This window comes from Oncorhynchus masou, chromosome 9 (assembly GCF_036934945.1).
Source record: "Oncorhynchus masou masou isolate Uvic2021 chromosome 9, UVic_Omas_1.1, whole genome shotgun sequence".
Taxonomy (NCBI): Eukaryota; Metazoa; Chordata; class Actinopteri; order Salmoniformes; family Salmonidae; genus Oncorhynchus; species Oncorhynchus masou.
The window spans coordinates 74557100-74582639 of record NC_088220.1 but is presented as its reverse complement, the minus strand read 5'-3'; the positions used below and the strand labels follow the sequence as shown (position 1 = coordinate 74582639).

Here is a 25540-nt window from a genome sequence, read left to right as displayed (position 1 = left end):
GGAAAGAGAGAAGGAGAGAAACAACGGGAAGAGGAGAGAGAAGGAGAGAAACAGGAAAGAGAGAAGGAGAGAAACAGAGGAAAGAGAGAAGGAGAGAAACAACGGGAAGAGGAGAGAGAGAAGGAGAGAAACAGAGGAAAGAGAGAAGAGTAACAGAGGAAAGAGAGAAGAGTAACAGAGGGAAGAGGAGAGAGGAGAGAAGGAGGGAAGCAACGGGAAGAGGAGAGAGAGAAGGAGAGAAGCAACGGGAAGAGGAGTGAGAGAAGGAGAGAAGCAACGGGAAGAGGAGAGAGAGGAGAGAAACAGAGGAAAGAGAGAAGGAGAGAAACAGAGGGAAGAGGAGCGAGAGAAGGAGAGAAACAGAGGGAAGAGGAGAGAGAGAAGGAGAGAAAGAGGGAAGAGGAGAGAGAGAAGGAGAGAAACAGAGGGAAGAGGTGAGAGAGAAGCAGAGTAACAGAGGAAAGAGAGAAGCAGAGTAACAGAGGAAAGAGAGAAGAGTAACAGAGGGAAGAGTAGTGAGAGAAGGAGAGAAACAGAGGAAAGAGAGAAGGAGAGAAACAACGGGAAGAGGAGAGAGAAGGAGAGAAACAGAGGGAAGAGGAGTGAGAGTAGCAGAGTAACAGAGGAAAGAGAGAAGAGTAACAGAGGGAAGAGGAGTGAGAGAAGGAGAGAAACAACGGGAAGAGGAGATAAATATTTTCATGAGTAAGCAAGGAAAACAGTATACTTTAGTGTAAAGGAATATTCAACACACATACACTGAAGGGTGAGTCACACTGTTGTCAAGCAGAGTAGACTTGCCAAGGTCAGCACAGCAGGAAAAACACTACACATGACTGGCCCTCAACTACAGACCACAAACATGAATAAACAGCAGACTTCCTGTGTTGTATGTGTGTGTGTGTGTGTATATATATATATATGTCTGTGTAAACGAAAGTATTATTTTTGTAAGTGTGTTTGTGAACAAGAGTGTTTTTGAATGTAAGCGTATGTACTGTGTATCAGTGTGTGTATTTAGGTGAGTGCTTATGCGACAGAAGAGTACATGTATATTTTTGTAACGTCTGACTAGAGTACACCACCAAAAGAACAGTCTATCCTCTCAACTAGAGGTCGACCGATTAATCGGAATGGCCGATGAATTAGGGCCGATTTCAAGTTTTCATAACAATCGGAAATCTGTATTTTTGGGGGCCGATTTGCCGATTTTCTCTTCTTTTTTTACACCTTTATTTAACTTGGCAAGTCAGTTAAGAACACATTCTTATTTTCAATGATGGCCTAGGAACGGTGGGTTAACTGCCTCGTTCAGGGGCAGAACAACAGATTTTCACCGGGTCAGCTCGGGGGGATCCAACCTTGCAACTTAGTCCAACGCAATAACGACCTGCCTCGCTCTCGTTGCACTCCACAAGGAGACTGCATGTTACGCGAATGCAGTAAGCCAAGGTAAGTTGCTAGCTAGCATTAAAAACTTATCTTATAAAAAACAATCACTAGATAACTACACATGGTTGATGATATTACTAGATATTATCTAGCGTGTCCTGCATTGCATATAATCTGACTGAGCATACAAGCATCTAAGTATCTGACTGAGCGGTGGTAGGCAGAAGCAGGCGTGTAAACATTCATTCAAACAGCACTTTTGTTTGTTTTGCCAGCAGCTCCTCGTTGTGCGTCAAGCATTGCGCTGTTTATGACTTCAAGCCTATCAACTCCCGAGATGAGGCTGGTTTAACCGAAGTGAAATGGCTAGCTAGTTAGCGCGCGCTAATAGCGTTTCAAACGTCACTCGCTCTGAGCCTTCTAGTAGTTGTTCCCCTTGCTCTGCATGGGTAACGCTGCTTCGATGGTGGCCATTGTTGTTGTGTTGCTGGTTCGGGCCTAGGGAGGAGCGAGGTGAGGGACGGAAGCTATACTGTTACACTGGCAATACTAAAGTGCCTATAAGAACATCCAATAGTCAAAGGTATATGAAATACAAAATGGTATAGAGAGAAATAGTCCTAGAATTCCTATAATAACTACAACCTAAAACTTCTTACATGGGAATATTGAAGACTCATGTTAAAAGGAACCACCAGCTTTCATATGTTCTCATATTCTGAGCATGGAACTGAAACGTTAGCTTTCTTACATGGCACATATTGCACTTTTACTTTCTTCTCCAACACTTTGTTTTTGCATTATTTAAACCAAATTGAACATGTTTCATTATTTACTTGAGGCTAAATAGATTTTATTGATGTATTATATTAAGTTAAAATAAGTGTTCATTCAGTATTGTTGTAATTGTCATTATTACAAATAAAAAAATATATTTAAAAAAATTGGCCGATTAATCGGTATCGGCTTTTTTGGTCCTCCAATAATCGGTATCGGTATTGAAAAATCATAAGCGGTCGACCTCTACTCTCAACCTCTCCTCACAACCTCGAACAAAGCTCTACCATCCTGGAGAGCTGCTGCGTATACAGGCCTGTTGTGTTTCAAGTCCTACTCACTTCTCCTTCTGTCAATGGCCCAACTACCACAAGACATCACTGTCTGACCACAGTCTTTCTTCTTTTCAGATCAGATAGTCTTGTTGATGTTGACATTTAGTTGTAAAGATTGACATTTGAAGCATTGACTGACAGATGTGCAATTTACTGTCCAATGTCACCTGTCACTGTGGAACAGTCGTCATGGTACCTTGGCAATTAAGCTCTAATGAGCAATTAAACTGCACCTGGCCTTTAGAACCAGACGGAACGTCAGAATGACGTCAGAGTGCACCTGCTAAGAGCGGCTAGCAATGTTGAGAAAATGCTCAAAAACATGCACCTACCACACACACACACACACACACATAGTTTGACTGACCGAGGGCCCCCTCCTCTTGGGGGGAAGGGGTAAGGGGGGGTTGGAGCTCTTGCGGTTGACCACAGCTCCGATGGCCGAGATCTCCTTCTCGAACATGGCCTGGACTGTGCTGACCTGGACCAGGGTCAGGTGGGGACACTCCTTAGCCTGGAGACAGGCTTTGATGTACTGGGACAGAGAGGAGAAGACGTGTTAACACACAGAAAGTACTATTCTGTATGCAGTCTTTGGTGCACACACATCCAAACTGAATTTATTTTCAATGTTTTTTTTGTAATGTAGCAGATGCTCTTATCTAGAGCGACTTACAGGCGCAATTAGGGTTGAGTGCCTTGTGCTCAAGGGCACAGACAGATTTTTCACGTAATGAAATTTAAATTCTAACCAGCGACCTTTCGGTTACGCTCTTAACCACTAGGCTACCTGCCGTCCCTTACAAATGTGAATGGTGGACAGACAGACAGACAAGTCTAAATGTTCTGGAGAGATGACAGAAGAGGGAGAATACACAAACTGAGGAGGGATGAGAGGTCAAAGAGGAAATCAGACACACAGATGGAAGGTAACCCATATCTAATGTACAGACATGATTCCTGGATCTAAACACTGGGTCACAAATAGGACTCACAAATAGGACCCTTTTCTGCAGGGTGTAATGGTCACAGTCGGCTTCATCACACACGGAAACACACTCATACACAGATGGATTCAGTCATGCACACATACCAGGTCTGTGAGTAACAGTAATGTGTTCCAGGAAGACAGTGTTATTTATGAGGCGTTATTAGGACAGCAGTCAGATGACTGTTTCTGGATCACTGCATCTCATTTATGGTCAACGAGACATTCCTAAACCCACTCCCTACATGCTCTGACCTTGGAACACTTACCGTTATGGTCGAAGACTATATACTACTTATGACATTAATGATTAAGGAATGGTTGAGATAAACAAGGTCACTGTCAGAGGAGAGTTGAGGTCAGCACAGCACATGTAGAGGGTAAGAGAATGAGAAAAGGAGCAGTTTGATGGTAAGAAAGCACTCTACAGAGGGTTTGGGGGTTAAAGGTGAAGGGGTCATAGGGTATAATTTGGGTCCCTTTGCACTGTGTGCACTGAGGTCGAGCCTAAGAGTAAAGGGTCACCTTGTACTGTATCAGGGGGTGGTCTCCACAGAGGAACTCCAGCTTATCGCTGACCCTCAGAACGTACTGCTCGGCCTGGCGTCCCTCCTCCTCGGGGCCGTGGGTCGTCAGCCATTTCCTCAACGCCTGTTCCATCAGCTCACTGGGACTGGTGCTGGGCCACACCTTCAGACTGGCTGTGTCCTGGAGAGAGAGAACATTATCCTCATTAACGGCAACACACAGAAACATGGTGTGGTGTACTTCAAATGTTCTATATAGAAGTGAAATCTCATGATACTGAGGTGAGAGGACAAGGGGCGGACAGTAAAATAACAGAGAGAAAGACGGTGAAGGGGGGGTAAAGGGATATAGATTATCCTGCAGTGTGTGACAAGGTTTAACACCGAATGCTTACAGAGCATTCAGACAGAGAAACACCCCCCCCCCCACCCAACCTGCCTTGCAGCCTGGCGCCAAACCTGGTCGTGTGGGCACAGCCTTCACCCACTCACAATGCTATGACAACCACATACTGCACATCACCATGGTGACACCACCCAGATTGGTCAAGTTCCAAATAGAGCGGTAATAATTATTCAAATGATTTCACACTGTCATTACAGCCAATACATTAGGACTATGGTGACTATGGCTACTTTCAGGTAATTGCCTTAAATAAAATGGTAACTATAGTACCTTGTAGCTTCAAGTGCATGAGTGCTGTTTCACAATGTAATGTCCAAGTAAATAGCATGTTTACAAGTAGTAAAATAAGGGTTTGTTCAGTCAACTGAAAACCAGGGCAACCAACCAATGGAGTTAACAAGACTATAGACAATAAAAAGGTCCACTTCCTATGCCTAATGTGGACTCATAAATAACACACTGACTTCCTGCCACCATCCACCTGGACAGAACACAGACGGTAAGGGTTTGGGCCATGTAGTGTGCAGTGGGCTATGACCCTAGCGTGGTGGGGGCCCGAGCGTGGTGGTGATCTGAGCTCATTTGTTGACTTACCACCGAATCTATAAAAAAAAAAGTGGCAAACTCCATATGTATAACTACCAGTGATTTATTGAGTAAATACCACCAAATCTACACACACTTATTTCAGATAGGACACACAGTAGTTTGTAGTGAAGTTGATAGTGAGAGGTGTGTTTGTGAGAGAGAGAGGGAGGGCAAGAGAGCGATACAGAGTCAGCGTCCTCAAATGTCCTCTTTTTCCTTGGTTTCAGTGGAAATGCCCTTTGGTCAGGCGCATGTGTGTGTGTGTGTACGTGCATATAGGAGTGTGTTAGGGGCTTCATTGTCTCGTGAGGATGGAACTATGACTGATGGTGGTGGTGACCCATTTAGTGCCGTCACTCTGCCAGTCTGGTTCAGTCATATGACCAAGTGCTATTAGGGGCCAGCCAACTGTCACATGACCCGGTCCCATTAGGGGCCAGCCAACAGAGGAGATAAAAGAGGAGAGAATATCTGTCTGTGAGAGAGTTTGTTTACTGGCCTGTAGCCTACTGAGTATACCAAACACTAGGAACACCGTCCTAATGTTGAGTTGCACCCCCCCTCTTCCCTCGGCCCTCAGAAAAGCCTCAATTTGTCGGGGCATGGACTCTACAAGGTTTCGAATGCATTCCACAGAGATGCTGTCCCATGTTGACTCCAATGCTTCCCACAATTGTGTCAAGTTGTCTGGATGTCCTTTGGGTGGTGAACCATTCTTGATACACCTGGGGAAACTGTTGAACGTGAAAAACCCAGCAGCATTGCAGTCCTTGACACAAACCGGTGCTCCTGGTACCGACCACCATACTCCGTTCAAAGGCATTTAAATATTTTGTCTTGCTCATTCACTCTCAATGGCACACTTACACAATTCAAGTCTCAATTGTCTCCAGGCTTTAAAATCCTTCTAATCACCTTCATCTACACTGACTGAAGTGGATTTAACAAGTGACAATAAGGGATCATAGCTTTCACCTGGTTAGTTTGTCATGGAAAAAGCAGGGGTTCTTAATGTTTTGTATACTCCGTGTATCTATACTGTTGTCTGTTTATGATGACTACTGATTGATGACAGCTGAGAGTGTGTAGTATTGTTAATGTGATGACAGCTGAGGGTGTGTAGTATTGTAAATGTGACTACTGATTGATGACAGCTGAGGGTGTGTAGTCTTATTGTAAATGTGATGACAGCTGAGGGTGTGTAGTCATATTGTAAATGTGACTACTGATTGATGACAGCTGAGGGCGTGTAGTCATATTGTAAATGTGATGACAGCTGAGGGTGTGTAGTCATATTGTAAATGTGATGACAGCTGAGGGCGTGTAGTCATATTGTAAATGTGATGACAGCTGAGGGTGTGCAGTCATATTGTAAATGTGACTACTGATTGATGACAGCTGAGGGCGTGCAGTCATATTGTAAATGTGACTACTGATTGATGACAGCTGAGGGCGTGTAGTCATATTGTAAATGTGACTACTGATTGATGACAGCTGAGGGCGTGTAGTCATATTGTAAATGTGATGACAGCTGAGGGCGTGTAGTCATATTGTAAATGTGATGACAGATGAGGGCGTGTAGTCATATTGTAAATGTGATGACAGCTGAGGGTGTGTAGTATTGTAAATGTGACTACTGATTGATGACAGCTGAGGGTGTGTAGTCATATTGTAAATGTGATGACAGCTGAGGGTGTGTAGTCATATTGTAAATGTGATGACAGCTGAGGGCGTGTAGTCATATTGTAAATGTGATGACAGCTGAGGGCGTGTAGTCATATTGTAAATGTGATGACAGCTGAGGGTGTGTAGTATTGTAAATGTGACTACTGATTGATGACAACTGAGGGTGTGTAGTCATATTGTAAATGTGATGACAGCTGAGAGTGTGTAGTATTGTAAATGTGATGACAGCTGAGGGTGTGTAGTATTGTAAATGTGATGACAGCTGAGGGTGTGTAGTATTGTAAATGTGATGACAGCTGAGGGTGTGTAGTATTGTAAATGTGATGACAGCTGAGGGTGTGTAGTATTGTAAATGTGATGACAGCTGAGGGTGTGTAGTATTGTAAATGTGATGACAGCTGAGGGTGTGTAGTATTGTAAATGTGATGACAGCTGAGGGTGTGTAGTATTGTAAATGTGATGACAGCTGAGGGTGTGTAGTATTGTAAATGTGATGACAGCTGAGGGTGTGTAGTATTGTAAATGTGATGACAGCTGAGGGTGTGTAGTATTGTAAATGTGATGACAGCTGAGGGTGTGTAGTATTGTAAATGTGATGACAGCTGAGGGTGTGTAGTATTGTAAATGTGATGACAGCTGAGGGTGTGTAGTATTGTAAATGTGATGACAGCTGAGGGTGTGTAGTATTGTAAATGTGATGACAGCTGAGGGTGTGTAGTATTGTAAATGTGATGACAGCTGAGGGTGTGTAGTATTGTAAATGTGATGACAGCTGAGGGTGTGTAGTATTGTAAATGTGATGACAGCTGAGGGTGTGTAGTATTGTAAATGTGATGACAGCTGAGGGTGTGTAGTATTGTAAATGTGATGACAGCTGAGAGTGTGTAGTATTGTAAATGTGATGACAGCTGAGGGTGTGTAGTATTGTAAATGTGATGACAGCTGAGGGTGTGTAGTATTGTAAATGTGACTACTGATTGATGACAGCTGAGGGCGTGTAGTCATATTGTAAATGTGATGACAGCTGAGGGCGTGTAGTCATATTGTAAATGTGATGACAGCTGAGGGTGTGTAGTCATATTGTAAATGTGATGACAGCTGAGGGTGTGTAGTCATATTGTAAATGTGATGACAGCTGAGGGTGTGTAGTCATATTGTAAATGTGATGACAGCTGAGGGTGTGTAGTATTGTAAATGTGACTACTGATTGATGACAGCTGAGGGCGTGTAGTCATATTGTAAATGTGATGACAGCTGAGGGTGTGTAGTATTGTAAATGTGATGACAGCTGAGGGTGTGTAGTATTGTAAATGTGATGACAGCTGAGGGTGTGTAGTATTGTAAATGTGATGACAGCTGAGGGTGTGTAGTATTGTAAATGTGATGACAGCTGAGGGTGTGTAGTATTGTAAATGTGATGACAGCTGAGGGTGTGTAGTATTGTAAATGTGATGACAGCTGAGGGTGTGTAGTATTGTAAATGTGACTACTGATTGATCTCAGTCAGTCGTCAACTTCTGGTCTCGTCTCTGTGCTGTTTGTTGCTACATGCCAAACTCAGTTTTTAGTTTTAATACATTTACCAATGTCTTAGTTTTTCCTCCTCGCTCAACTTATTCACCCCCTTGCTGTTTTTCCCATTTTGTTGTACCACCAAGCAAGCGGCACTATGAAGACCAAGGAGCTCTCCAAACAGGTCAGGGATAAAGTTGTGGAGAAGTACAGATACGGGTTGGGTTAAAATAAATATCAAACTTTGAATATCCCACGGATCACCATTGAATCCATTATTTTTAAAAATTTAAAGAATATGGCACCACAACAAACCTGCCAAGAGAGGGCCGCCCACCAAAACTCACGGACGAGGCAAGGAGGGCATTAATCAGAGGCAACAAAGAGACCAAAGATAACCCTGAAGGAGCTGCAAAGCTCCACAGAGGAGATTGGAGTATCTGTCCATAGGACCACTTTAAGCCGTACACTCCACAGAGCTGGGTTTTACGGAAGAGTGGCCAGAAAAAAAGCCATTGCTTAAAAGAAAAAAAATAAGCAAACACATTTGATGTTTGCCAAAAGGCATGTGGGAGACTCCCCAAACATATGGAAGAAGGTATTCTGGTCAGATGAGACTAAAATGTAGCTTTTTGACCATCAAGGAAAACACTATGTCTCGCACAACCAAACACCTCACATCGAACCAGAGAACACCACAGTAAAGCATGGTGGCAGCATCATGCTGTGGGGATGTTTTTTATCAGCAGGGACTGGGAAACTGGTCAGAATTGAAGGAATGATGGATGTCGCTAAATACAGGGAAATTCTTGATGGAAACCTGTTTCAGTCTTCCAGAGATTTGAGACTGGGACGAAGGTTCACCTTCCAGCAGGACAATGACCCTAAGCATACTGCTAAAGCAACACTCGAGTGGTTTAAGGGGAAAAATGTAAATGTCTTTGAATGTCCTAGTCAAAGCCCAGACCTCAATCCAATTGAGAATCTGTGGTATGACTAAAAGATTGCAGTACACCAGCAGAATCCATCCGACTTGAAGGAGCTTTTCAGTTTTGCCTTGAAGAATGGGCAAAAATCCCAGTGGCTAGATGTGCCAAGCTTATAGAGACATACCCCCAGAGACTTGCAGCTGTAATTGCACGCTCAAGTTCTGTTTTTCTTGTCTTTATTTCACAATAAAAAATATTTTGCATTTTCAAAGTGGTAGGCATGTTGTGTAAATCAAATGATACAACCCCCAAATTCCAGGTTGTAAGGCAACAAAATAGGAAAAATGCCAAGGGGGTGAATACTTTTGCAAGCCACTAAGTCGTAACATTAACACTATGCCATCTAATTGCAGTCGCTATACTCATAATATACAGGAGAACTATCACCTTATAAGCCATGTGGCAAGCACAGCTTCAGATGCAATCGTTAGGCAACAGCAATTTAAGTGTAGGAATGCTGTCGGCATGCTCAACCGGTGTCACTCATTCAGCCGACAGAAACTTCTGCACATTAAGCAATGAGTCGGAGGCCGAGCTTCCTCAGGTGATACACAATGTCAACTTTCACTGCTATGTGGACAACACCGCTGTACATTTCGATGAAACATGGTGAAGCCCCAAAATTGCCTACCTTCGAAGCTTGTGTTTCAGACATAAGGAAGTGGATGGCGGAAAATGTTTTACTTTTAAACTTGGACAAAACAGAGATGCTTGTTCTAGGTCCCAAGAAACAAAGATCTGCTGTTGGATCTGACAATTAATCTTGATGGTTGTACAGTCGTCTCAAATAAAACCGAAGGACCTCTGCGTTATTCTGGACGCTGATCTCTTTTGAAGAACATATCAAGAATATGTCAAGGACCGTTTTTTTCCATCTTCGTAACATCACAAAAATCTAACTTTTTGTCCAAAAATTATGCAGAAAAGCTAATCCATGCATTTTTAATTTCTAGATTAGATGACCGAAATGCTCTACTCTCTGGCTACCCGGATAAAGCACTAAATAAACTTCAGTTGGTGCTAAACACGGCTGCTAGAATCTTGACTAGAACCCCAAAATGTGATCATATTACTCCAGTGCTTGCCTCTCTACACTGGCTTCCTGTTAAGGCAAGGGCTGATTTAAAAGTTTTACTGCTAACCTACAAAGCACTAAATAGGCTTGTTCCTACCAATCTCTCCGATCTGGTCCTGCCATACATACCTACGTTACGGTCACAAGACGCAGGCCTCCTTATTGTCCCTAGAATTTCTAAGCAAACAGCTGGAAGCAGGGCTGTCTCCTATATAGCTACATTTTTGGAATGATTTGCCTATCCATGTGAGAGACGCAGACTCGGTCTCATCATTTAAGTCCTTACTGAAGACACATCTCTTCAGTAGATCCTATGATTGAGTGTAGTCTGGCCCAGGGGTGCGAAGGTGAAGGCAAGGCACTGGAGCGACGAACTGCTCGTGCTGTCTCTGCCTGGCCAGCTTCCCCGTCTCCACTGGGATTCTCTGCCTCTGACCCTAATACAGGGGCTGAGTCACTGGCTTACTAGTGCTCTTCCATGCCGTCCCTAGGAGGGGTGCGTCACTTGACAGGGTTGAGTCACAGACGAGATATTCCTGTCCTGTTTTGCACCCCGTCGGGCTTGTGCAGTGGAGGAGATCTTTGTGGGCTATACTCAGCCTAGTATGTTTGTGGTCTGTTGATATCCCTCTAGTGGTGTGTCCCCTGACGCACCCGTCTCAGTCTCCAGTATCTATAAAGTATAGTCTATGTGCCGGGGGACTAGGGTTAGTCTGTTATATCTGGTGTAATTTTCTTGTCTTATCTGGTATCCAGAGTGAATTTAAGTGTGCTGCAATTCTCTCTCTCTCCCCCTCTCAGTGGAACGAAGCCGTAGGATCATGCCTCAGGACTACCTGGCCTGATGACTCCTGCTGTCCCTAGTCCACCTGGTCGTGCTGCTGCTCCAGTTTCAACTGTTCTGCCTACGGCTTGGGAACCCTGACCTGTTCACCGGAGGTGCTACCTTGACCTGCTGTTTTCAACTCTCTCGCACCTGCTGTCTCGACCTCTGAATGCTCGGCTATGAGAAGCCAACTGACATTTACTCCTGCGGTACTGACCTGTTGCACCCTCTACAACCGCTGATTATTATTTGACCCTGCTGGTCACCTATGAATCTTTGTTCTTCAAGATGTTCAATCTGGCCTTAAATGGTCATGTACTGTTATAATCCCCACACGGCACAGCCAGAAGAAGACTGGCCGACCCTCAGAGCCTGGTTCCTTTCTAGGTTTCTGCCTTTCTAGAGTTTTTCCTAGCCACTGTGCTTCTACATCTGCATTGCTTGCAGTTTGGGGTTTTGGGATGTATAGCCTAAAACTGTATAGCACTTTGTGGCATCTGTATAGCACTTTGTGGCATCTGTATAGCACTTTGTGGCATCTGTATAGCACTTTGTGGCATCTGTATAGCACTTTGTGGCATCTGTATAGCACTTTGTGGCATCTGTATAGCACTTTGTGGCATCTGTATAGCACTTTGTGGCATCTGTATCTGCTGATGTAAAAAGTGATTTATAGATACATTTGATTGATCGATTGATTACAACTGAGGGTGTGTAGTATTGTAAATGTGACTACTCGAAGACAGCGACATTCACCCCATTGTTGGGCATATGTTGCTCTCTGAGTGTGTGTGTGTGTGTGTGTGTGTGTGTGTGTATTTCTGATGGGAAATATTGTGCTCCCATTGTTAGGTACCTGGGACTGGTCGAAGTGCATGGTGACTTTGAGGCTGGCTTCGGCCTGTTTGTCGTTGACACCGTCTGTGACGGGTGTGGCTCCTCCCCCTGGCTCCAGCTGCGGAGAGAAACAGGCCTGCAGCCACTCGCTCCATGTCATCAGCTGTACCCGCTGCATCTTCTCCTCGCTGATACGGAACATCTTACTGCGGAAGTCCTTCACCTCCTGGTCCTGCAGAGCGTCCAGCTCGTGGAGACCTGTGAATGGTTCATGAAGCTTCATAAGTACTTCATGACAGCTTTATAAGCATTGCATAACGACTTTGCAGGTGATTGGAAGTGCATAACAAGGCCACAAGAGATTTTCCAGCATTTTATACCAAAGATGTATTTTATTGATCATGTTCCGTTTGTGAACACCTATGAGCAGTCATTAAGCTATATAAGCACGGTGAAAGAGGTTCTAAGAGGCCACACACACACACCATAATGACATGTAAAACCTCTACATGAGTGGGTCTCACAGCACTGCATTAAAAGGCATTACCATTCATGTTTAATGCACTCCCTCTGACTGACACATACCTGGCATGGTAACAAGTAGCAATTCATGTTTATGAGGGATTACAAATGACAATCCAATCTCAACAGTGTTGAACTCTAGCCTACTGTTTTCATTGAAATACAACTGTCACTGGCTATAAAATCTAGATCCTAAATTCATCATATCTACTAGTTGAACAGAGCTCGGTATTTTGGGGCCGTCAAATGCTTTGAATGATAAAAACATGTTGACATTTAAAACCATTAAACATTCATATGACCCTCGGCTCTCAGAGGATGCCTCTGGTCTGCATTATTAGCCAGAACTCCCTCAGTGTGTGTGTGTGTGTGTGTGGCTATCCAGAACTCCCTCAGTGTGTGTGTGTGTGTGTATGTGTGTGGCTATCCAGAACTCCCTCAGTGTGTGTGTGTGTGTGTGGCTATCCAGAACTCCCTCAGTGTGTGTGTGTGTGTGTGTGGCTATCCAGAACTCCCTCAGTGTGTGTGTGTGTGTGTGGCTATCCAGAACTCCCTCAGTGTGTGTGTGTGTGTGTGTGTGGCTATCCAGAACTCCCTCAGTGTGTGTGTGTGTGTGTGTGTGTGTGTGTGTGTGGCTATCCAGAACTCCCTCAGTGTGTGTGTGTGTGTGTGTGGCTATCCAGAACTCCCTCAGTGTGTGGCTATCCAGAACTCCCTCAGTGTGTGTGTGTGTGTGTGTATGTGTGTGGCTATCCAGAACTCCCTCAGTGTGTGTGTGTGTGTGTGGCTATCCAGAACTCCCTCAGTGTGTGTGTGTGTGTGTGTGTGTGTGTGGCTATCCAGAACTCCCTCAGTGTGTGTGTGTGTGGCTATCCAGAACTCCCTCAGTGTGTGTGTGTGTGTGTGTGTGTGGCTATCCAGAACTCCCTCAGTGTGTGTGTGTGTGCGTGTGTGTGTGTGTGTGTGGCTATCCAGAACTCCCTCAGTGTGTGTGTGTGTGTCTATCCAGAACTCCCTCAGTGTGTGTGTGTGTGTGTGTGTGTGGCTATCCAGAACTCCCTCAGTGTGTGTGTGTGTGTGTGGCTATCCAGAACTCCCTCAGTGTGTGTGTGTGTGTGTGTGTGTGTGGCTATCCAGAACTCCCTCAGTGTGTGTGTGTGTGTGTGTGTGTGTGTGTGTGTGGCTATCCAGAACTCCCTCAGTGTGTGTGTGTGTGTGTGTGTGTGTGGCTATCCAGAACTCCCTCAGTGTGTGTGTGTGTGTGTGTGTGTGTGTGTGTGTGTGTGTGTGTGTGTGTGTGTGTGTGTGTGTGTGGCTATCCAGAACTCCCTCAGTGTGTGTGTGTGGCTATCCAGAACTCTCTCAGTGTGTGTGTGTGTGTGTGTGTGGCTATCCAGAACTCCCTCAGTGTGTGTGTGTGTGTGTGTGGCTATCCAGAACTCCCTCAGTGTGTGTGTGAGTGTGTGTGTGTGTGCGTGTGTGTGTGGCTATCCAGAACTCCCTCAGTGTGTGTGTGTGGCTATCCAGAACTCCCTCAGTGTGTGTGTGTGTGTGTGTGTGTGTGTGGCTATCCAGAACTCCCTCAGTGTGTGTGTGTGTGTGTGTGTGTGTGTGTGGCTATCCAGAACTCCCTCAGTGTGTGTGTGTGTGTGTGTGTGTGGCTAGCCAGAACTCCCTCAGTGTGTGTGTGGCTAGCCAGAACTCCCTCAGTGTGTGTGTGTGGCTAGCCAGAACTCCCTCAGTGTGTGTGTGGCTAGCCAGAACTCCCTCAGTGTGTGTGTGTGTGGCTAGCCAGAACTCCCTCAGTGTGTGTGTGGCTAGCCAGAACTCCCTCAGTGTGTGTGTGGCTAGCCAGCACCTCAGGGCTGTTTTGAGTACCGCTTACTGACAAAAGCCTTTTACAGATCACATCTGACAAAAAAAGCAGAGCCAAGAGGGAGAATATCAACATGGGATGAGTCTCCTTCAATTACTATCACTGATTCCCTCTCTGAACACGCCTGGTTGGCCAGCAGCCTAGGGGACCTCCATAGACCCCTACCATCTATGTCCCCATACACCCTCAGGCCAACACGACTGTGTGTGTTTGTTCACACACACCCGCAATTGCTAATAACCCATCCGCAACCACCCGACTATATGTGAACTAAATAAACCCCTATATGAAGACTAAATAAACCCTTGCTCAACAGAGTAATGTAATAGATAGATAGCATGAATACTTCAATCTAGTTGACGTCGGTAAAGTTCTCTCTGTCATCATTGGCAGAGCAAAGACATTTAGGGGTTGGGGAGAAAATACAATAACGCAGCAACAAAAATATTTTCTGTGCAAAATATCCAAATAACATTAATTTGACTGGTTGTAAAGAAAAAGAAAGCTGTGAAAACGACCCAATGTGTTTCTGATAAGATTTCAGTTCGGCTTGGATGCATATTTTATGTGGTTGAAATATCAGCTTTTATGATGAAGTACATACTATCTGTAGAGGTACTAACTGAGCATTGCATTCCCTCAAGATGCAGAAAGAAAATCACATTTCTCGACTCCTGTAAAATTAAAGGTAAAATTAAATTTGGTGTATAATTTTACTGCAAGAAATGCTTAATCCTACAGTCAGTGTCCAGGTTCCAGTTTCCATTTAACCCATCTGAACAGTAGGCTACTGTTCCCTTGACGTGCCATAGGCCTATTTGAATTCTCTGTCGAGTTACCGTCAAATTTGTATAGCGCCTCACAATCATCACACAGCCACACTGCTATCATCCTCTTTTACCCCTTTACCAACTATTTCCTAAACTGTACTTTTCTGGCCTTCCCACCTCTTCATTTTCAACTCTCCTTTCGGCAGCTTTTGTCTTATTGAATTAAACTTCGACAATGTTCTTTTTCAAAATCAAACTTTGTCACATGAGCCGAATACAACAAGTGTAGACTTTACTGTGAAATGCTTCATTACAGGCCCTAAACCAACAGTGCAGTTCAAGAAGAAGAAACGATTTAGCCTCTGTATTGATGTTATCCATCTCTGTCTGTTCCTAAAGCATTATTTGGCGATTGGCTGTGTAGGCTCTTCGGTACGTGTACAGTTCGGCCCTAAAGCTTAGGCTCATGACAGCCTAAAATAATGAAAATAAAATGTCAATACAGCAGATGGATATACAATTGTTTTTACAGATTGAATTAAGAGAAACAACCTGTACGCCACCCAATATTTAACCTTTAATGACCCTAAACCCGTCCGTCCTGGATATAACCGCGGGGGGCGCGGGTAATGAGTAAAACCGCATCACCAGTGTGTAAGCGTGCATGCATATACATGTGTGCAATAACATTTATTTTTGTGTGTATCAACTCAATAGACTGACCGTTCCACCCAGGGGCTTTATCTTCCCTACCATTACCGTGATGGTCTGGCTTGCCGCCTCCACTCAGCACAGCGCCTTAGCACCATCACAGATAATACTGAGTGACAGACGATGTAACAGACATCAGGAGCCTGTCTATTCAAATCGGATTGTTTTGCATCCGACGGGCCTGACGTCAGCTGATATTGGGATGATGACATAAAACATCTGAAAAGACGACTCACATCTGACAGCCAAGGCAAAGATATCAATACACTGGAGACAGAGATTAACCGGTGGTGGTGTGTCTGCAGAGTGTGTGTGTGATCACTATCTAGGAGCATCACTACCCTGTTCAAACATCAGTGTGGGGGTCTACTGTAGCTGTGTGTCTGCAGAGTGTGTGTGATCACTATCTAGGAGCATCACTACCCTGTTCAAACATCAGGTCGAACATCAGTGTGGTCTACTGTAGCTGTGTGTCTGCAGAGTGTGTGTGTGATCACTATCTAGGAGCATCACTACTCTGTTCAAACCACAGGTCAAACATCAGTGTGGGGGTCTACTGTAGCTGTGTCTGCAGAGTGTGTGTGATCACTATCTAGGAGCATCACTACTCTGTTCAAACCACAGGTCAAACATCAGTGTGGGGGTCTACTGTAGCTGTGTCTGCAGAGTGTGTGTGTGTGATCACTATCTAGGAGTATCACTACTCTGTTCAAACCACAGGTCAAACATCAGTGTGGTCTACTGTAGCTGTGTCTGCAGAGTGTGTGTGTGATCACTATCTAGGAGCATCACTACCCTGTTCAAACATCAGTGTGGGGGTCTACTGTAGCTGTGTCTGCAGAGTGTGTGTGTGATCACTATCTAGGAGCATCACTACTCTGTTCAAACCACAGGACAAACATCAGTGTGGGGGTCTACTGTAGCTGTGTCAGAGTGTGTGTGTGATCACTATCTAGGAGCATCACTACCCTGTTCAAACCACAGGTCAAACATCAGTGTGGGGGTCTACTGTAGCTGTGTCTGCAGAGTGTGTGTGTGATCACTATCTAGGAGCATCACTACTCTGTTCAAACATCAGTGTGGGGGTCTACTGTAGCTGTGTCTGCAGAGTGTGTGTGTGATCACTATCTAGGAGCATCACTACCCTGTTCAAACCACAGGTCAAACATCAGTGTGGGGGTCTACTGTAGCTGTGTGTCTGCAGAGTGTGTGTGTGATCACTATCTAGGAGCATCACTACTCTGTTCAAACCACAGGTCAAACATCAGTGTGGGGGTCTACTGTAGCTGTGTCTGCAGAGTGTGTGTGTGTGTGATCACTATCTAGGAGCATCACTACTCTGTTCAAACCACAGGTCAAACATCAGTGTGGGGGTCTACTGTAGCTGTGTCTGCAGAGTGTGTGTGATCACTATCAAGGAGCATCACTACCCTGTTCAAACCACAGGTCAAACATCAGTGTGGGGGTCTACTGTAGCTGTGTGTCTGCAGAGTGTGTGTGTGATCACTATCTAGGAGCATCACTACTCTGTTCAAACCACAGGTCAAACATCAGTGTGGGGGTCTACTGTAGCTGTGTCTGCAGAGTGTGTGTGTGATCACTATCTAGGAGCATCACTACTCTGTTCAAACATCAGTGTGGGGGTCTACTGTAGCTGTGTCTGCAGAGTGTGTGTGTGATCACTATCTAGGAGCATCACTACCCTGTTCAAACCACAGGTCAAACATCAGTGTGGGGGTCTACTGTAGCTGTGTCTGCAGAGTGTGTGTGTGTGATCACTATCTAGGAGCATCACTACTCTGTTCAAACCACAGGTCAAACATCAGTGTGGGGGTCTACTGTAGCTGTGTCTGCAGAGTGTGTGTGATCACTATCAAGGAGCATCACTACTCTGTTCAAACCACAGGTCAAACATCAGTGTGGGGGTCTACTGTAGCTGTGTGTCTGCAGAGTGTGTGTGTGATCACTATCTAGGAGCATCACTACTCTGTTCAAACCACAGGTCAAACATCAGTGTGGGGGTCTACTGTAGCTGTGTGTCAGAGTGTGTGTGTGATCACTATCTAGGAGCATCACTACTCTGTTCAAACATCAGTGTGGGGGTCTACTGTAGCTGTGTCTGCAGAGTGTGTGTGTGATCACTATCTAGGAGCATCACTACCCTGTTCAAACCACAGGTCAAACATCAGTGTGGGGGTCTACTGTAGCTGTGTCTGCAGAGTGTGTGTGTGTGATCACTATCTAGGAGCATCACTACTCTGTTCAAACCACAGGTCAAACATCAGTGTGGGGGTCTACTGTAGCTGTGTCTGCAGAGTGTGTGTGATCACTATCAAGGAGCATCACTACCCTGTTCAAACCACAGGTCAAACATCAGTGTGGGGGTCTACTGTAGCTGTGTGTCTGCAGAGTGTGTGTGTGATCACTATCTAGGAGCATCACTACTCTGTTCAAACATCAGTGTGGGGGTCTACTGTAGCTGTGTCTGCAGAGTGTGTGTGTGATCACTATCTAGGAGCATCACTACTCTGTTCAAACCACAGGTCAAACATCAGTGTGGGGGTCTACTGTAGCTGTGTCTGCAGAGTATGTGTGTGATCACTATCTAGGAGCATCTCTACCCTGTTCAAACCACAGGTCAAACATCAGTGTGGGGGTCTACTGTAGCTGTGTGTCAGAGTGTGTGAGTGAGAGAGTAGGTGTCACCTTTTCCAATGAGCACGCCGATCTTGGAGTCGAGTAGGCGTTCGGCGCGGCCACAGTTACGTGTGACCAGTTTGAGCATGGGCCAGAAGGGCCTGACATCACAGAGGCGCCTGGTCTCATCCTCCAGCTCCTCGTGCACCGCTGCCTGGTTCACACACTCAAACATGTGGCCCTCCATCTCCCCCAGAGAAGGGAACAGGGGGTATGACTGGGCCTGCTTCCATAGGAGCTATGAGGAAGGAGGAGGAAGAAGAGGGGGATAACAGAGTTATTACAGAAACTATGGCAAGACAAGTTGACAATCTACCTGTATCACAGGCGACACAGAGACAGGCTCAGCCTCTACAATATAGGATCTACAACAACAAGTGGAACCTCAATTATTAGCCAATAGCATCATGACTCACATCACAATAATACAGAGTCTAAAGCCAACAGTAGTTCTAAGAATCAGCATGACTGAAATGTTAACAACCAATGGATGAACAACAACCATATGATGATGACAGGGAAATATAAACATGACACAGGTCCTGAATAAACCAATCAGGACATGAATCATACTTCCACAAACCAATCAGGACATGAATCATGTCCCGTTGCGCAGTCACAGGGTGTGTTTGTGTTTGAGCCAAAAGGTCACCAAGAAGATAAACATGGGGACAGAGTAGAAGACAAGGAGTCATGTCACCTCATGTCATACAAACAAGTTAAACCCCTTGCCACAACATTCTTCTGCCATAATCAACTTACTGATCATAACATCAGACCAAGTCCCCAAAGTATAGACCTATAGAGGCTAAAACAAAAACACTCCCGGTTTTCAACTTTTACCACATCCTAGATTGAATTACTGTTTACTATTTGGCTGTCCTATGTTCACATGACAAATAATTGCTGTTACTTAACAAATGTGTTGTTATTATCCATTGTGTGACATCTAATTATCTGTCACATTTAACCACCATGCTATTTGTAACCAACCAGAGACCACATGATCACTACTGTTAACTAAAATGACACTCCCTCTTAGAAGTCAGCACCTTGAAGCAACAGAATAACTTAAGACATTTTATTACAACTTCATTTCTTTCAACAGTATCTTTTGAATATTTTTGTCTGACATTCAGTTTATTTTTTATTTCATACACATTGGATGGGCATGCAATGTAACAATGTATTTTTCCCCTAAAACGACACTTATTGGGTACAAGTAACAACGGTTCCTGTGCTGTTGGCTAGTCGAGGACGAATATCAGGCCACATATCCTTATATTAGAATAAAAGTGAAAGATTAGGTATTCTAATGGTGGCTGAGCGGATGTGTCATTGTGCCCCTGATAAATGTCATGCCCACGTCCTGTCTGCGCTCCACCCAGCTACTGTGCTGTCTAGAAAATAGTGCCTGGGTGGGGTTTAATGTTAGCTGGCTGGCAAGCCTTTTGTCTGGTGACGTCTCTCCTCCTAAACATCTTTAGTTGGGGGAAATACATCTCCCCCAAATGGCTTTATTAGCATGGGAAACATATGTTAACATTGCCAAAGCAAGTGAAGTAGATAATATACAAAAATGAAATAATCAAAATGAACAGTAAACATTACACATACAGAAGTTTAAAAATAAAGACATTACAAATGTTATATATATGTATCATATATAACATTTGTAATGTCTTTAGTATTTTGAAACTTCTGTATGTGTAATGTTTATATATACACACACACACAGACTGTTGTAAAGATGTACAAATGGTTAAAGTACAAAAGGGAAAATAAATAAACATAAATATGGGTTCTATTTACAGTGGTGTTTGTTCTTCACTGGTTGCCCTTTTCTTGCTGCTGTGACGGCACACTGTGGTATTTCACCCAGTAGATACGGGAGTTTATCAAAATTGAATTTGTTTTTTTTCCGAATTCTTTGTGGGTCTGTGTAGTCTGAGGGAAATATGCGTCTCAAATATGGTCATAAATTTGGCAGGAGGTTAGGACGTGCAGCTCAGTTTCTACCTCATTTTGTGGGCAGTGTGCACATACTTCTCTTGAAAGCCATGTCTGCCTACGGCGGCCTTTCTCAATAGCAAGGCTATGTTCGCTGAGTCTGTACATAGTCAAAGATTTCCTTACATTTTGGGTCAGTCCCAGTGGTCAGGTATTCTGCCACTGTGTACTCTCTGTTCAGGGCCAAATAGCATTCTAGTTTACTCTGTTTTTTGTTAATTACTTCCACACATGGGAAATAATTATATTTTGGTTTTCTCATGATTTGGTGGGGTTTAATTGTGTTGCTGTCCTGGGGCTCTGTTTGTGTTTGAACAGAGCCCCAGGACCAGCTTGCTGAGGGGACCCTTCTCCAGGTTCATGGCTTTGTTATGGAAGCTTTGGGAATCACTTCCTTTTAGGTGGTTGTAGAATTTAAACAGCTCTTTTCTGGATGTTGATAATTAGTGGGTATCGGCCTAATTCTGCTTTGCATGCTTTATTTGGTGTTTTATGTTATACATGGAGGATATTTTTTCAGAATTCTACATGCAGTCTTAATTTGGTGTTGGTCCCAATTTGTGAATTCTTGGTTGGTAAGCGGACCCCAGACCTCACAACCATAAAGGGCAATGGGTTCTATAACGGATCCAAGTATTTTTAACCAGATCCTAATTGGTATTAGAGGTCGACCGATTATGATTTTTCAACGCCGATACAGATTATTGGAAGCAGCGTTACCCATCGCTCCAAAAAAGCCGCGGCACTTGCAGAGCAATGGGGAACAACATCTCCAAGTCTCAGAGCTAGTGACGCTTGAAACGCTATTAGCGCGCACCCCGCTAACTAGCTATCCATTTCACATCGGTTACACCAGCCATTAGGCTGATAGGCTTGAAGTCATAAACAGTGCTGTGCTTGCGAAGAGCTGCTGGCAAAAAGCATGAAAGTGCTGTTTGAATGCTTACGAGCCTGCTGGTTCCTACCACCGCTCAGTCAGACTGCTCTATCAAATCATAGACTTAATTTAACATAACACACAGAAATAGGAGCGAGCCTTTGGTCATTAATATGGTCGAATCCGGAAATTATCCTTTCAAAAACAAAACTTTTATTCTGTCAGTGACTGTGCGTGCAATGAACGCAAGAGAAGTGACAATTTCACCTGGTTAATATTGCCTGCTAACCTGGATTTCTTTTAGATAAATATGCAGGTTTAAAAATATATACTTCTGTGTATTGATTTTAAGAAAGGCATTGGTGTTTATGGTTTAGTCGTCCAACGATTGTACTTTTTTCGCAAATGCGCGTTTGTTAAATCATCCCCCAGCGTTGCATCAATTATATGCATTGGAAAGCTACCGCGGTCATCCCCCTCTTCGAAGGGGATGACACTCTAGGCCCAAACTGCTACAGACCTATATCTATCCTACCCTGTCTTTCTAAGGTCTTCGAAAGCCAAGTTAACAGATTACCGACCATTTCGAATCCCACCGTACCTTCTCCGCTATGCAATCTGGTTTCAGAGCTGGTCATGGGTGCACCTCAGCCACGCTCAAAGTCCTAAACGATATCATAACCGCCACCGATAAAAGACATTACTGTGCCGCCGTTTTCATCGACCTGGCTCAGGCTTTCGACTCTGTCAATCACCACATTCTTATTGGTAAACTCAACAGCCTTGGTTTCCCAAATGATTGCCTCGCCTGGTTCACCAACTTCTCCAATTCTCCAATAATGTTGCTCTTGCTGCTGGTGATTCTCTGGTACACCTCTATGCAGAAGACATTCTGTATACTTCTGGCCCCTATTTGGACACTTAACCAACCTCCAGATGAGCTTCAATGCCATACAACTCTCCTTCCGTGGCCTCCAACTGCTCTTAAATGCAAATAAAACTAAATGCATGCTATTCAACCGGTCACTGCCCCACCTGCTCGCCCGTCCAGCATCACTACTCTGGACGGCTCTGACTTAGAATACGTGGACAACTACAAATACCTAGGTGTCTAGTTAGACTGTAAACTCTCCTTCCAGACCCACATTAAGCATCTCCAATCCAAAATTATAACGCAACAAAGCATCCTTCACTCATGCTGCCAAACATACCCTCGTAAAACTGACCATCCTACTGATCCTCGACTTCGGTGATGTCATCTATAAAATAGCCTCCAAAAGTGCCATCCGTTTTGTCACCAAAGCCCCATACACTACCCACCATTGCGACCTGTACGCTCTCGTTGGTTGGCCCTCAATTCATACGCGTCGCCAAACCCACTGGCTACAGGTTATCTACAAGTCTCTGCTAGGTAAAGCCCCGCCTTATCTCAGCTCACTGGTCAGCATAGCAGCACCCACTCGTAGCACGCACTCCAGCAGATATATCTTACTGGTCACCCCCAAAGCCAATTCCTCCTTTGGTCGTCTTTCCTTCTAGTTCTCTGCTGCCAATGACTGGAACGAACTGCAAAAATCTCTGAAGCTGGAGACTCAGACCTCCCTCACTAGCTTTAAGCACCAGCTGTCAGAGCAGCTCACAGATCACTGTACCTGTACATAGCTCATCTGTAAATAGCCCATCTATCTACCTACCTCATCCCTATAGTATTTATCTTTACATGCTAGTATCTCTACTTGCACATTCATCTTCTGCACATCTACCATTCCAGTGTTTAATTGCTAAATTGTAATTATTTCGCCACCATGGCCTATTTATTGCCTTACCTCCCTTATCTTACCTCATTTGCACTCACTGTATATAGACTTTGTTTTCTTTTGTTCTACTGTATTATTGACTGTGTTTTGTTTACTCCATGTGTAACTCTGTGTTGTTGTATGTGTCGAATTGCTATGCTTTATCTTGGCCAAGTCGCAGTTACAAATGAGAACTTGTTCTCAACTAGCCTACCTGGTTAAATAAAGGTGAAATTAAAAATGTAAAAACGCAGGACACGCTAGATGAACTAGTAATATCATCAACCATGTGTTGTTATAACTAGTGATTATGTTTGTTTAGGTTTATTGCTAGCTAGCATCTTACCTTGGCTTCTAATTGCATTCGCGTAACAGGCGGGCTCCTCGTGAGGCAGGTGGTTAGAGCGTTGGACTAGTTAACTGTAAGGTTGCAAGATTAGTTCCCCGGGCTGACAAGGTAAAACTCTGTTGTTCTGCCCCTGAACAAGGCAGTTGACCCACCGTTCCTAGGCCGTTATTGAAAATAAGAATGTGTTCTTAACTGACTTGCCAAGTTAAATAACGTTTTTTTTTTTATCGACGGCAAAAACAATGGCCGATTTCCGATTGTTATGAAAACTTGAAATCGGCCCTAATTAATCGGCCATTCCGATTAATCGGTCAACCTCTAATTGGTATATCAAATTTTATGATCATTTTGATGGCATAGAGGCCCTTCTTGCCTCGTCTCTCAGATCGTTCACAGCTTTGTAGAAGTTATCTGTGGCGCTGATGTTTAGGCTGAGGTATGCATGTTTTTGTGTGCTCTCGGGCAAAGGTGTCAAGATGGAGTTGTTTTTGTGGTCCTGGCAACTGGACCTTTTTTGGAACACCATTATTTTGGTCTTACTGAGATTTACTGTCAGGGTCCAGGTCTGACAGAATCTGTGCAGAAGATCTAGATGCTGCTGTAGGCCCTGCTTGTTTGGTGACAGAAGCACCAGATCATCAGCAAACTGTAGACATTTGACTCCTCGCCTTCTCGCATTCTGCCGTCACACACAGATGCTTTTTCATTTCATTGAGCTTTCCTCCATATCTCCTCTTCACTGGCTCCAGGGAATAGATTTCCACTGAACAAGCCCTCAGTAGCCCTCTCTAAACCTAATTCAACAACAGGTAGCCAGACTGTAGCTTAACGGCTAGCCTACTTACCAGGACATAACACATAAGACTGCACAACTACAAAAAAAGATGTTAGCCACGTTATCTGGACATACGAAAAGCAGAGACACAAACAAACACTTCTGTGAATTGGAGTGTTCAGTTACTCCTCATTAGGAACACTGGAGTCAGGGGTGATTCAGAGAAACAGACATTACATACTGTTCACACTCACAGAACAAACGTTTGAACAACTCCAGGTGCTATTCAACTAAGCCTGTCTGAAGAAAACATGCCGTCTCTGTGCGCGCGTGTGGGGGTCTCTCTGTGCGCGCGTGTGGGGGTCTCTCTGTGCGCGCGTGTGGGGGTCTCTCTGTGCGCGTGTGGGGGTCTCTCTGTGCGCGTGTGGGGGTCTCTCTGTGCGCGCGTGTGGGGGTCTCTCTGTGCGCGCGTGTGGGGGTCTCTCTGTGCGCGCGTGTGGGGGTCTCTCTGTGCGCGCGTGTGGGGGTCTCTCTGTGCGCGCGTGTGGGGGTCTCTCTGTGCGCGCGTGTGGTCTCTCTGTGCGCGCGTGTGGGGGTCTCTCTGTGCGCGCGTGTGGGGGTCTCTCTGTGCGCGCGTGTGGGGGTCTCTCTGTGCGCGCGTGTGGGGGTCTCTCTGTGCGCGCGTGTGGGGGTCTCTCTGTGCGCGCGTGTGGGGGTCTCTCTGTGCGCGCGTGTGGGGGTCTCTCTGTGCGCGTCTCAGACTGGTGGATAACACCAGGAGGGAGAGGGATCTCACCAAAGGGTAAAATAAAAAGCATCCTCCAAAGTATTTACACTTTAAACTAGAATCATAAAAAAAACACTAATTGGGACCAAAATATAACACCTTAAATGACAGTAAAAACTACAGTGGATTGTTATATTGCTGACCTTTGGCCTCCATCTCACCCCACCTCAACCCACTAGCCGGGTCACGTATGATGTCATAGCATTATTTGCATGCAGTGAGTGCAGCTCAGAGACAAACAAACCGCGCCAGCCGCCAGCTGTGTCATAACACCCATTAGACAGCGTCTGTCTGGACTGAAGAGGAGACGGCAGTCTACAGCAGCCTACAGCTTGTTCTAGTTGTTATGATGGCCTTTTACAATGGCTCAGAACCAGAACTTCAGCCAGTCAACACATTCTTTAAAAACATCCTAACCAATCTGCGTTAAAC

At 44.7% G+C, this 25540-nt stretch overlaps 1 protein-coding gene across 5 annotated transcripts in view; it reads right to left on the bottom strand.

Moving 5' to 3' along the window:
• The window catches only part of LOC135546622 (phosphatidylinositol 4,5-bisphosphate 3-kinase catalytic subunit beta isoform-like), a 91429-nt gene that overhangs the window by 13209 nt on the left and 52680 nt on the right, over positions 1 to 25540 (bottom strand). For all 5 annotated transcript variants that reach the window (XM_064975198.1, XM_064975195.1, XM_064975193.1 and 2 more), the window contains 4 exons: positions 18524 to 18752; positions 11958 to 12196; positions 4018 to 4200; positions 2872 to 3039 (listed from right to left, as the gene is read on the bottom strand). In XM_064975198.1, coding sequence (XP_064831270.1) covers positions 2872 to 3039; positions 4018 to 4200; positions 11958 to 12196; positions 18524 to 18752 — 819 coding nt within the window. The remainder of the gene's footprint in view (positions 1 to 2871; positions 3040 to 4017; positions 4201 to 11957; positions 12197 to 18523; positions 18753 to 25540) is intronic.